At 50.0% G+C, this 12,217-nt stretch overlaps 2 protein-coding genes across 2 annotated transcripts; one reads left to right on the top strand and one right to left on the bottom strand.

Annotated features, from left to right (window-relative positions):
• The first annotated feature begins 831 nt into the window (after window positions 1–831).
• Window positions 832–1,509, top strand: LOC127594885 (uncharacterized). Its single transcript, XM_052056638.1, has one exon. It carries the CDS (start codon window positions 832–834, stop codon window positions 1,507–1,509), a length of 678 nt encoding a protein of 225 aa, XP_051912598.1.
• A 5,662-nt stretch (window positions 1,510–7,171) lies between these two features.
• Window positions 7,172–8,369, bottom strand: LOC127594884 (uncharacterized). The gene is given in 3 exon segments (XM_052056637.1): window positions 7,172–7,432; window positions 7,434–7,716; window positions 7,807–8,369. Coding segments are annotated over 3 exon segments (1,107 nt in total).
• Between the last annotated feature and the right edge of the window lie 3,848 nt (window positions 8,370–12,217).

Genomic DNA, 12,217 nt, shown 5'->3' with positions numbered 1-12,217 from the left:
GGTTATATAGAATAATTATAAAGGAAAATATCGCCTCCAGTGCTTTTAAGTGTCAGCTGGCGCAGTCCAAAGAAAACGGATGGGTACAGGAAATTTCCTTCCTCGATAATTAAATTTGGTGAGGCTGAGAAAAAATGTTCTCTGGTGTTTACAGGCAGTGTCTTGTTAAGGATTAGAAAGTGATCCATCGGGTGGAAAGCGGCCATGTCGACCGAGACAAAGCTCACCTTCATTTTATCGATGGCGTGATTCGTCTGATCATAAACAATATCGAAGACGAGCTGCCTCCCGTCCGTAACCACACTCTGAAGACTTATTGTTGTATTCATTTTAACCACTTGTGTACTGTACCCAACCAGCAAGAGGAAATCCTTGGGGGCTTGCTGCACTCGGCTGAACTGGATAGTAACACGAGTAGAAGCCCCTGTCAGTATGAATTACTCCATGCCGTACTAGAACTGAGGCAAAAGAGTGGCAAATAATGATACCCTGAACCCTTTCACTTGGTTGGTTGTTTATGTTGAAAAACTCACTGTTATAATACTTTAATCGTTTACAATATTCATTTATACCTTAGCCGGAAACCTCTAAAGGTGGGGGGCAATTATTATCTTTGACGCCAAATTTTAATTGACTACAAGTTATCGGCTATCATGGTACAGGGCTATTAAGGAGAATGATCTCTTAATGGGTTAATAGTGATGAACGTAGAAATTGAATAAAGTGTGCAACTTATAAGGATTGGCCTGAGCTAAGCTCCAGATGAGTGTTAACATTACTGATAATAATAATTGATGTTTCCATTAAACTACAGAATTTAAAAATATTTGAATGCTCAGGACCTTGTATGACACGGATGTGACTACCTGGTCCCCGCAGGGAAAGCTCTTCCAGGTGGACTATGCCATGGAGGCGGTCAAGCAAGGTTCGGTCTGCATGGGGCTTAGGTCCCAGCACCATGCAGTGCTGTGCAGTCTCAAGAGATCGCCCCTCGAACTTGCCAATTTCTTTGAAAAGGTGTTCAAAGTGGACGATCACGTCGGGATGGCGATGTCAGGACTCACTGCAGATGGTCGTATCCTCTGCAAGTATATGCGCAGTGAGTGCCTGAACTATAAATTCACGTATGGATCCAATCACCCAGTTGGAAGGCTCATTTCAAAGGTGGGAGACAAGTCTCAGGTCAAAACTCAGAATGCTTCGAAGCGGCCCTATGGCGTTGGGCTGCTGGTCGCTGGAATGGATCAAGACGGACCCCACATTTTTGAGACCTGCCCCAGCGGAAATTACTATGAGTATTTCTGCTACGCTATCGGGGCCCGATCTCAGGCTGCCAAGACATACTTCGAAAATTATCTGGAAAAGATCAAAAAGGCTCCCTCGGCTGAAAATCTGGCACTGCATGCCTTGTCTGCCCTCAAAAAATGCTCTCAGGAGGGAGACGACATCAATGAAAAAAGTGTTGAAATGGCCATCATCAGCACCGACGGCTACAAACTTTCCAGCTAGGCCGAGCTCAAGGCCCTCTTGGAAAAGCTGCCAGGGTTCAACCCGGAAGCTGGCATGGAGGTCGAATGATGAACCATAATTTAATATCATGGATGATGAATGTACCCTTCTGACCAGATGAGGAGGTGATGACAGGCCTTCAGGAGAATCTGTGTGGGGTGTGTCTGAGTGGTTTACCAGCTGACTCTGAAAAATGCCATTTTTGTTTTAGAAGTGCTTGCAAAGTGCATTTGAGGAAAAAGAGGAAGGATAAAAAAGGGCAATTTAGTTCGATCTGCGACCTTTGCGAAGATAGTTTTTTATTTGAGGTAAATCTGAGGTACGAGGTCAAGGCTTAATAAACTCTCGATATGCAGCTTGAGATTTTATAAGCCAAACAAGCTTAACTTAAGCTGGAGCAGGACTAACTTGAGCAGAAATTAAGTGCCGTTCAAAAACGAAAAAACGAAAATCTGGAGTCCCTTTAACGCAAAGCCAACAAAATTACAGAAGTCAGGGAAGAGACCCTGAAAAAGATGCTAGAACAGGAATAGATTTATACTGCCCTGTGCAAGGAACTGGACAGCATAAAGCAAAGATAAATCCAGCTCAGGCAGATAGACCAAGACGTGAACGCTTTAGACCGAGCCAGCAGGGAAATCGCGCAATAACTAATTTCATGGGAGTCGAAAACCTCCCAACTCCAAAAAGAAAAAGACACAGTCCTGCAATAGTTCCTGGACAGCATTGGCTAGTCCTCCCCTCGAAAAGATGAAAAATGCATGATTTTCTGATGCATTCAAATCATAACGATATTGATGGTAGATCTGGTAGATGTAATTCGGAAAGAATAGCGAGTCTGCCCAGAGGGGCAAACGGATGAACTCGTCCTCTAAGGGTAGTGGCTTTTCGTTGGCCTGGGATCAGACCCCTTAGGGTCTAAATTCCTTCCAACTGAAGAAACAAAAGCCCCTGACCTAAAAGGTGACAATCCCGACCACTACTGCCCCAGGCTCCCCCTAGAAATCACAGGCGGGACTGGTCCGAGAAGAGGAAGTGACCTACTACATGTAAAAATATGAAAATATTTAGAACATGCCTCCTTACGAAATGGGCCGGGTCCTGCTCTACTACCGGCAGAAGGAGGACTAAGGTATTACCAAGGCCTCCAAGGCTGTCAGGAAGGACAACGCCGGAATGCTGATCCACCAACAACCCACTTTCCCTCCCAAAGACCTCCCAAGACCCTCCGGAAAAGGCAGCAGCCAGATCGTTTTCGGCAACTACAACTACTGGAAAGAAGACCTAAAACCCAAATGAAGCCATAATATGCATCATTTTTAATGCTCCTCCTTGTAAGATCCAATCCCTCGCACGCAGATGATGACATCCTCCCCCTGCTCGACTTTGAACCTGAACCTGGTCTTGAAGAGGCCTTAGGATTTTGGCTTGAAGGCAAGGGTGATTCGCTTGGGGATGAGCTCTGGGGTGTGTTGGGGGGTGGGGAGGGCTAAGGTTTAGGGAATGGGGTGGGTTAGGAGGCTGTTGCCGGGCATGACCCCTTCCGTCTCAGAAAATGAGAAACACCCTGGCTCATCTTTCTTACTCATTTCTTCTTTCTCAAGCCTAGAAAGGACGACGATTCCCCGGCTGTCAATCTAGAAAGGATGATGCACGATCTTCCACCTCAGTTCAACCGGGCTTTCGTTGACCATCACGATCGTCTCAGTCCTATGGTTTTTTGTAGAGACCAATCCAAAATCAATTTCTTTGAAATATTCGTGTTCCCTCTGTCCCTGCCTTATAATTTTCAGCATCGGCCTGTAGAGCTCTCCTTTGAGCCGGAATGATTGTTAATGTCCGTTATCAAATTTGATTTAGAGTGCGCCTTAGATCACGGAATGGCCTGCGAGAGACCAGTTCTTACGGTCATCTGGGTTTGGGGTCTTGAATTAGATTTTTAGTTGGAGTAGGGATTTCGGCACTAAAACGAAACTCGTAGGCAACAAACTTTTCGTTGCTAAGGCTGATTTCTTGGAACTGTTAGTGCCAGCCTTGACAAGCTTAAACGGACCTGCCAGGGCCAAAGAAAAACTAAGATTCGACTCTGATGAATTCGTGAGGGTAATTTATTTCTCATTTCGAGGAGACTCACCAATCGCAAATCCAACAAATTTGAAGATATACGGCTCCTGGATATCCTTGCGCTTGTCGACAGTCAGGCATGGTTTTTAGGCCTCGGCGTTCAGGATGATCGCCAGAGGGGTCAGCTTCGAACTGTCTTTCTAAGGGTCAAGGATGACCGGTTTTGCGATCAGCACACTGCTGAACTTGCCACACGCATCAGACTTGAACCTGACTGTAAATGTGAATTCAGACTTGGCCGGGATGACTCCTTTTTTGGAGTTTAGAGTGAAGCAGGATTAAACTTGTTAGACGGGTTATATAGGCTGCCATTGTAGAGCCACGATGTCGGGGGAGCCTGGCTTAGGCTACCCTATTTTAAGATCGAAAGTGTCTGAATCGGTTTGAGAGGCCATCCGGTCGTACATCTTCCAGTCGACTTAAACCGGGTCAGGTCCGTTGTTCTGGATTTTGAAGGATTTCACGCCCTCCTAGCCACCGTCCATGAACTTGCCGAGGTTGCAAATGGGTATCTTCTTAGAAAAGTCGATGTTGACCTGGCTGCGGCTTACCGACAGTGGGCTCCCTTCAATAGATATGTCGATAGGAAAGGAATAGGGTTCAAGACCTGTCACATCAGCGATCAGTCTGTCCTGGAACCTTCCGCAGGTCACATTAAACAAAGTGACAGTCACCTTGATAGAAGACTTGCCCTTGAGCTTGAAGGAGTTAGGTCTGCAGACGACTGCCAGCCCTTTCTTTCCTTTCAGACAGAGAGCCTGCTCCTTTTCGAGTTATCTTTGGTGGTTGGCTACCTTGCCCATGTCGGAGGTGAAGGCCATCTGCGTGACCTTAAAAAGCCGGGGGATGGGTTTGTCTATGAACTGACCGGTCTTGTGCTTGAGGCTGTTCGGCGGTCTGGAGGAGGACAGCGAGTTCTGTGTGATCATCGTCCGCTCTCTCATTTCCTCCTTGGTGCGGAGCTTGGCCTCATACTTTTCAGAGCGCAGATTGACATAGGTGTCGATACTAGACACATTCCGGATTTGTATCTCCAGCTCAGCAGGGCGGTTGATCACGACCCCGTAGAACTGCAGTTGCTATAGCTTGGGGTAGATGATCTCCAGGTTCTCTTCCTACTCGTCACTGAGAGTAACGACATGTTTGCTTCTGGATTTGCTCTTGGAAAAGGTGCTTCTGCTTGCTCCGCTTTTCTTGCTGGCTTAGGGGCTAGTCGATTTTTTGCTTGCTGTTGTTATTACGGTCTTTTTGGAATCGTCGAGCAGGTCGAAGCAGACCTCAATGCCCTTTACGGTCAGTTACAGGTCTAGTCCCAAAGTTGGAGCACTTTCGAACCGGCAACGAACTCTCCTTCCAATGTTACCAATCCTCAACGGTGTTATTTATACCACCACAGTCACACTTTTTCCAGCCTCTAGTTTTCCAGAAGCTGGTTCAATTTTAAGATCCAGATCGTCTTCATTCTACAAGTCCCAGGAAAAATGGGAATCGATGTTGCCAAGGTTGTGGATCACCACCTGAGCAGGTTTACACGGGATGTTGATAAACCCGTCAGTGAAGGCCAGCGAGTAGCAGGACAGACTGACTTCTACCTATTGTACGGAGGCGAATAGGTTGATTTATTTGGTATGTCCCTTGTCCAGGTGCAAAAGTAATTTGGCCTAGCAATCTTCCTTCCTCTCGCTGGTCATACGGATCGGCAGTTTGACCTCCTGAAGGGCAGGGATTCTGATCGGACTCGTCCGACAATGAAACCTCCTTTTCTGTTGTACTTCCTCAAACCCAAAATCAAAATCCTAGGGCTCAAAGAACTCTCCATATGCAAATTCCGCCCAGATGATATTTTCAAAAGGATTTTCATTTTTGATAGTCAGAGTTTTCTGTACCTCAGTTCCTACCTTAAGCAAACCAAAGTCAATTTCCCGTTCCACTACTCTCACAGACGGAGCAGTGGCCACCACCAACGCCTCAAAAGCCATCGCATCAGAGTACTTGAACCTAATGATCCCCCGAAACGCATGCCGAACGGGGTTCGATGGAATAATCCCCAAAGAAATAGTCCTCGAGCTAAGAGGCTCTATCACAGACGGGGGAGGGTACAAGAAATCAGAGTTGTACTGGGGGATGATCTAGAACTGCTCTTGTATTCTGGAGTGATTGGTGAGGGTGAAGTGGATGGTTGATTTGCTGTAGAGAGGGGCATTGTGGAGGGATTTGCTGGGCATGTCGATAGACAGTTCTGTGCGGGCCATGACTGCACGTACCTTGAACGTGAAGTATTAGATTTCAGTCTAGCCTAGGATTTTCAATCCCTTTGCTTTCATGCATTGAGGAGGCAGGCCGCATATCACCAGACTTATGCTACCGTGGCAGTGCTCAAGCTACTCGGAGTGTAGAGAAACCGTGAATTCCTTGGCCTCCGAGGGTTTGAACCAGCCCTCCTTGGACTCGATCCTGAATTTGCTGTCAGGAGGGCTGACCCTCCATTGGTAGTTGAACCCCACATGCGCTTTGTTCTCGATTATGATCGATTTGTTGATCTTGCAGAAAGGAAGGGCATTTTCCATAAGGACCGTGGGGATCGGGTTGGGCTGGTCATGTTTATTTCCTGCGACTGCCCCGATCTCAAGCTGTAGCATGTTTCCTTTACCCTTTAAAAGTAGGTCCCATGTTTCACCTGTGTCTGCGACAAGGCTGTACTTTTCTGTATAGAGCTGTTCGCTTTTTGGCATGAACCTTCCCTTCAGGGTGACTGAACCATTCCGCTCTATCTCAAATGACTGCGGTTGCAGCTCGAATACCTGGTCCGTGCTGGACGAGGCTTACTTTTATAGCTGCAGAGAGCATTCACTTCCTTTGTTTGTGATCGTCAGAGTGGACTCTGAAGTGAAGCCGGCCCAGATTTAAGGAAAATCCAGGGTTCCTGCAAATTTGAGATCCGGCTGCTTTCTTTTCGCCAGGATCGGGATCTCGACCACGTCCTCATTCGTACCGAGGATGAGGCGATCCTCTAGCCCTTTCAGGCAGGAGGGCCTGAAATAGACGGGCACGAAGATCGACATCCCCGGGGCGATATCTCCTGAATTCGGGTCTGGGTATGACGGCGCCCCCATTGAAAACTCGATCCTGACAGGCGGGATTATTTTCAGTCTGCTGATGGTCTTCTTGACGTTGATGACCTTAACGATCACCTCGTAGAGGCCATCGACCTTATAGTCAACAAAACAGATTTCGGCGGGCTCGATGCGGAATGGCCCGGCCGTTGCAAAAGCAGGGACTGGGCGGGCAGTCCTGATATCAGGGTGACTGGCCATGAACCTCGGGTTCTTGAGGTAGTTCTCGATAGTCTGCATGCGCTTCAGGATGTCAGCATTTGCCTCTTTCTCCTGCATGGAGAGCGAGGGGTGTTTGTTCTTCATCAATTAATTCTGCATGCTTTGCATCATTTCATAAAGATCGTCCCGGACTCGTACAGACGCTCTTTGATGCTGTCGATCGATATTATCTATAGCTCCAGCTCGAGGGGCTTGCCGATCACTTATTTTCTGGTGTCTCGGACCCTGTCGAACAGTGGGTGCTCAAGGGCCTAGGACACGGTCATCCTCTTTTTCGGGTTGAATTGCAGGCAGCGGTTCAGGAAATCTTCGCCCTCAGGAGAAATGCACCGGAAGATATCTCGGAAGTTTTTTTTCGGGGTTTTCGCAAAAGACCTGATGTAACGCCGAGAGTCCTCATTAGGCGGAAGGTCCTCCTCCTCAGGCGTGCCAATAATCTCAAAGATACGGAAACTGGTCAGACCGGTACAGTTGATCATTCACGGAATGCGGGAATCCATTACGCTCTACATAGGAGATCTGGTTGGAAGGCGGTGAGAAGGGGTAGCAGGCGCCTCCTGGGAACATGGGCTTGCGGTCTGTGATGTTGGGACAGTTTTCCTTGATCATCTTGAGCAACTCTGCGTAGATGCAGCCGACCGACCAGATATCGATCGCACTGTCGTAGTCGCTCTGAAGCAGGATCAACTCTGGGGCACGATACCACCGGGTCACCACGTGTTGTGAGAATTTGATCTTCTTGCGGGCACTGGGCCCGACCAGTTCCGCACCCGGCCGCTTAAGGCCATCCTTATCGACCGTCGGCTCCTTTTCCTTGTCTTTATCAACCACCAAAAACTAGTCGATGGGCCTGGCCAAAGAAAAATCACAGAGTTTGACCTCAGGACCCTTGATGAGGATGTTGTCAGGCTTGAGGTCACGATGCAGGACCTTGCAAGACTACAGGTACTTGATCGAGGTGATGATCTGGTAGGTGATGGACTCGACACTGGCATCGCTGAGGAACTCATTGGACTCGAACAGTTTTTTGAGATCTTTCGGGAAGAACTCGAGCACCAGGTAGAGCGTGGTAAAGGAGTCCTTGTCGCCCTGGATGATGATGTCCAGGGAGTCGATGATGCAGGGATGGTGCAGGTTTCGTAGCAGCACCACCTCCCGCAGCACCCGGATTGCGTACACCTCGTTCCTGAAAATGTTCACGAATTTTTTGATGGCCACCTTCTGGCCGGTCTCCGTGTTGGTGGCCTCGCAGACAGTGGCATAGCTGCCCTTACCGATCACCTCATTGACCTTGTACTTCTCACCGACTGCCCAGTCCTCGACCCCCTTCTTGCTGGCCTTCAGCAGGCCTGGGTTGTGCATCGGCCGCAATAGACCGCCCTTGTCGCCTTTACCCTGCATCTTGATTGATTCAGATACATCCCATGGATTTCCGGAAAAGTGTGGGCCAGCATGCCTCGCCCAGCACCTGTTGTCCCGGGGACTCCCCTCTCCGCCAGCTGAGGTGGGACTAGCTCCGGGGATCGAAGACGAGGTTGATAATTTGACCATTCTGCAACAGCAGAGGGAGCAAATCTAACAATTCCGCAGCCGGTTCGAGGATATGGCCCAACAACTACACACCCAAAAGCAAAGGCTCTAGTCCTCAGAAAGGTAAAAATCTCGATTAGCAAGCAACAAAACCAAGTACGAAGAATGCCTGCTGTAGAACGACAAGCTCAAGTTCCAACTGCAGAGAGTTAGTGAATAGAACTAGCACCTGGCCGACACCCTCAGCAGGATAGAAGGCCAGTCCCTCGAAAATAAAATCACAAACCTGCAAGAACAGCTTCTGAAGATAGGATCTTAAAGGGACCAGTATCGCTGCCAACTAGAATTCCTGGAAAGCCAGTTTGTCAAGACTAGAGATTAGCTCAGACAGCAGGTGGAGGCGGGATAGCTGGCGAGGCGAGAGGCCTGCCGCAATGCGAGTTATAACAAAATGGTGTTGGACGAGGTCAAGAGTAAATTGGATGAGGCGCTTAAGCAGGCGGACTGTCTCCACAAGGGTCTTTGTGTGAGGGACGAAGAGGTTAGGGCGATGGCCTGGACCTGCGAGTAGCTGAGGAAGGACATCAAGCAGCTAGAAGACGGCCTGGCCGAAGCCGGCTGTCAGTTGCTGACCCTAAAAAAGCAAAAATAACAGACCGCCTCATAAAACTATCAAGCACAGTTACAAAATCAGTTGAAAAATGCAGCCCTATAAGAAAAATTGTTGAAATCCAAGTAGGAGCTGAAACATGCATTGTCGAGGATTGGAGACCTGGACCTTGAGAAGAAGGAGCTTACTTTGCGAGTGACTGTTTTGGGAGAGAAGCTTGATGCTAAGATGCTTGAGGGAGACCGGGCATAACTATTCGCAAAGGAGGACGGCCTGAAACTGGCCCGGGCATAGGACACCATCAGATCCCTGAAATAGGAACTCGCAAATCTCCACCACCAACTAAAATGCTTTACAGACAGATAAGCAGAGACCCTCTCCGCCGATAAGGAACTAAGCCATGCGAAATTCCGACTGAAACTAGCCCGCCAGCAAGAGAAGGAAAAGATGACTCAACTGCTGTCAGACTTCCAACAGACGTACAGCCGAATGGCATCCGGCAAATGATCAGAAGTAAGAGTTCTTGTGTCTGGCCCGGGTCTTCTCCGGGCTTTTGGAGGTCATCTCGTGCTTGAGGGAGAGCAGCTCGACCTGGGATTCCTTGAGGCTCTGCTACAGCTTTTTGCGGGCCTGGCGCGAACTGGCCAGCTCCATGCGCAGTTCGTTGCGCTATTTGGTCAGCTCGTTGACCTTAGAATCGAGTTCGAACACCTTCCGCTCGAGGTCCGGCGTGTCGTCGTGCAGCAGGTTGTCAGTGGTCCTGCCGAAGGAGGGCAGCTTTTTGATCGTGCTTGGGAGTCGATTGTAGTCTCAAGATGCAGTCCTCCGAGTCTGCCCTATAGAGACCTGACGTTTTCTGCCAGCTGCAGGCAGAACTCATTCTGCTGTGCGACTGCCCTGCTGCAGTTCCTGACCTCTGCTATGAGCTGTCGCATGGAGTCCGCCTGCTCCCCACCATCCGTTGACAGGTTGCAGGCACGGTCCCTCCTCCTTTCCGATAACTCCTCTGCGGTTCCTCGGCCTGCCTCAGGTTCTCCTCCTTCAGCCTCGCGATCTCCCTCAGCAGCAGCTCATTCATCTCAACCGAGTACTCCAGCTTGTGCAACTTGTCCATCCTGGAATTAAGCATTTCACAATTCATTGGGGGGTTTTTGGGCGGAGCGGGGATCCTGTGATTTGTTGTTGGAGGGTTGCTAGGGCTGGGGGTTGGGGTTGGGTTTGGCAGTGGGTTTCTTGGGTTATGGCTAATAGACTCTATCCTGCCCTGTCTTATTTCCCTTGTCCTTGCTGTCATCTTGCTTAGAACTGTTTGTCTCGGCAATGCCCTTCACCACGTCTTTGCCCATCTCATCTGCCAGTCCCTTACAGGCACTGTCAATACACCTTTCGTTGGGATGCCATCCGGATACATCCTACCCTGTGACCCGCTTGTACTCATCGAGGATGGTCTGGTAGTCCTCATGTAACTGGACGGTGAAGCTGCGGTTGGCCAGGAGGCGGTTTAGCGGCAGGCAGCTCGCCCCGACTAGGATGGCCGTCAGCATCGATTAATGCGGATTCTGGTAGTGAAAGCAGTCAAGTACCGTGAGCATCAAGTCCGGCCAGGCGTGCTGGACTCCAGGGATTATTTCGGCAGGCTTGTCCGGCTGCTCCGAAGAGTAATCGTCTTCCAATGCGAGATGCTTGACACCTAACTCGAAATCATCGAGAAGTATCCAAGCGAGCTGCGCCCCTTCCTCTACGAGATCGAGAGCGGTTACACCAACAAGGAGAGCATGCAGAACTTTGATATCATCGACCTGTTCATCGTGGTGGGTGACCATCACCTGCACCCGTGGGGCGGGGCCACACGGTCTGTCAACATCCTCTTCCGCATGTGTCTCAAGGCCTCGAAGCACTTGCTGGCGGCCTCGGAGGGGGCCTTTGAAACGCTTGTCTATGAGCTGAATAACAAACAGAACCACAACATCGAGCTGGTCAACGAGCGAGGCAACCCTGTCATCGACCTCGCGGGGATGGACCTGACCGGCCGCTACTTCCTGGACTCTGTTACAGGGGTGGTCTACTCCTGCATTGAGAACGGGCTGGATTGGTCCCCCAAGTTCAACTGCGGGCTGGTCAACCTCCACTTCAAAGAGTAGTACCAGAAGCGCCACAGCGGTCACGGCTCACTTCGGCTTGGCACATGCCCCTCCGAGCCCTTCATGCAAAAGATGACGGTGGTCTGCTCAGTGGTCCAGAAGACCAGCTACCTTACCTTCAACGTCTAAGGAAGCTTTAAGGCCACGAAGCTTAGTAGCTGGGCCATTGCGGACAGCTTGGCCTATGGGGTAGTAGTTGGGAGCTCAGCAGGCCCCGTGGTCATCGAGAAGGGGAGGGCTGTTGGGATCCACTTCCGGATCGAAGAGGACAACGAAAACACAGTCAAGATTTTTGAGAATTTCGTGGTGGACAAGCTGCTCAAATGTGTGAACGAACACGGCTTGAAGACCAAGCCGGTCGACCGTTAAAAACCTCCGACCTCAACAGAAAAGCTAGAGACTCGACCTATCAGCGTGCCACATGCCAAACCCGTGACTGCCCGCCGCCCTGACATTCGATGCCGCCCCACCATCCGCTACGAGCTGTCAAGCCCCAAGCAGACTGAGCAGGAGGACGAACCACATTTCACACGCAACCAGGTCATACGGTTCCTGCACCCCTAGCTAAGCCCCCGCCATTACACCCAGGAGCCCTGGGTACCAGGCCAGTTCAACCCGAAGCTCACTCGCGGAAAACTAATCAACACCCACAAGGCCCAGGCACCAAGGCTGTACAAGCGTAGACTGGCCCTAGACCAGCAACGGTAACCCTATCAGGACCCGAGGGCTGTGTTCAGGGCCACTAGCAAAGATAGGTGGCTTTTCGGTAACTTCGTGAACCATGTCTGAGCTCACTTTTTCTTTTTCTTCTTGTCGTCTTTCTTCTTGGGCTGGAACAGCTCATCACTCTCTGTTGCGTCCTCCTCGACGAAGCGGACCGGGTAGCCCTCGGTCTGGACGATTTCGACGCCGTCATCGTCGTCGGGCTGGCCTGCCGGCACGTAGCCCAGGTAGTAGGTCGTTCGGTC

This window comes from Hippocampus zosterae, unplaced genomic scaffold, assembly GCF_025434085.1.
Source record: "Hippocampus zosterae strain Florida unplaced genomic scaffold, ASM2543408v3 HiC_scaffold_298, whole genome shotgun sequence".
In the NCBI taxonomy this organism is placed as follows: Eukaryota; Metazoa; Chordata; class Actinopteri; order Syngnathiformes; family Syngnathidae; genus Hippocampus; species Hippocampus zosterae.
The sequence above is the reverse complement of the archived record's forward strand: the minus strand, read 5'-3'. Positions and strand labels throughout refer to the sequence as shown.

What these genes read in the sequence shown, in the direction of transcription:
- LOC127594885 (XM_052056638.1), top strand. Translation starts at nt 832, where the DNA reads ATGCTCAGGACCTTGTATGACACGGATGTGACTACCTGGTCCCCGCAG.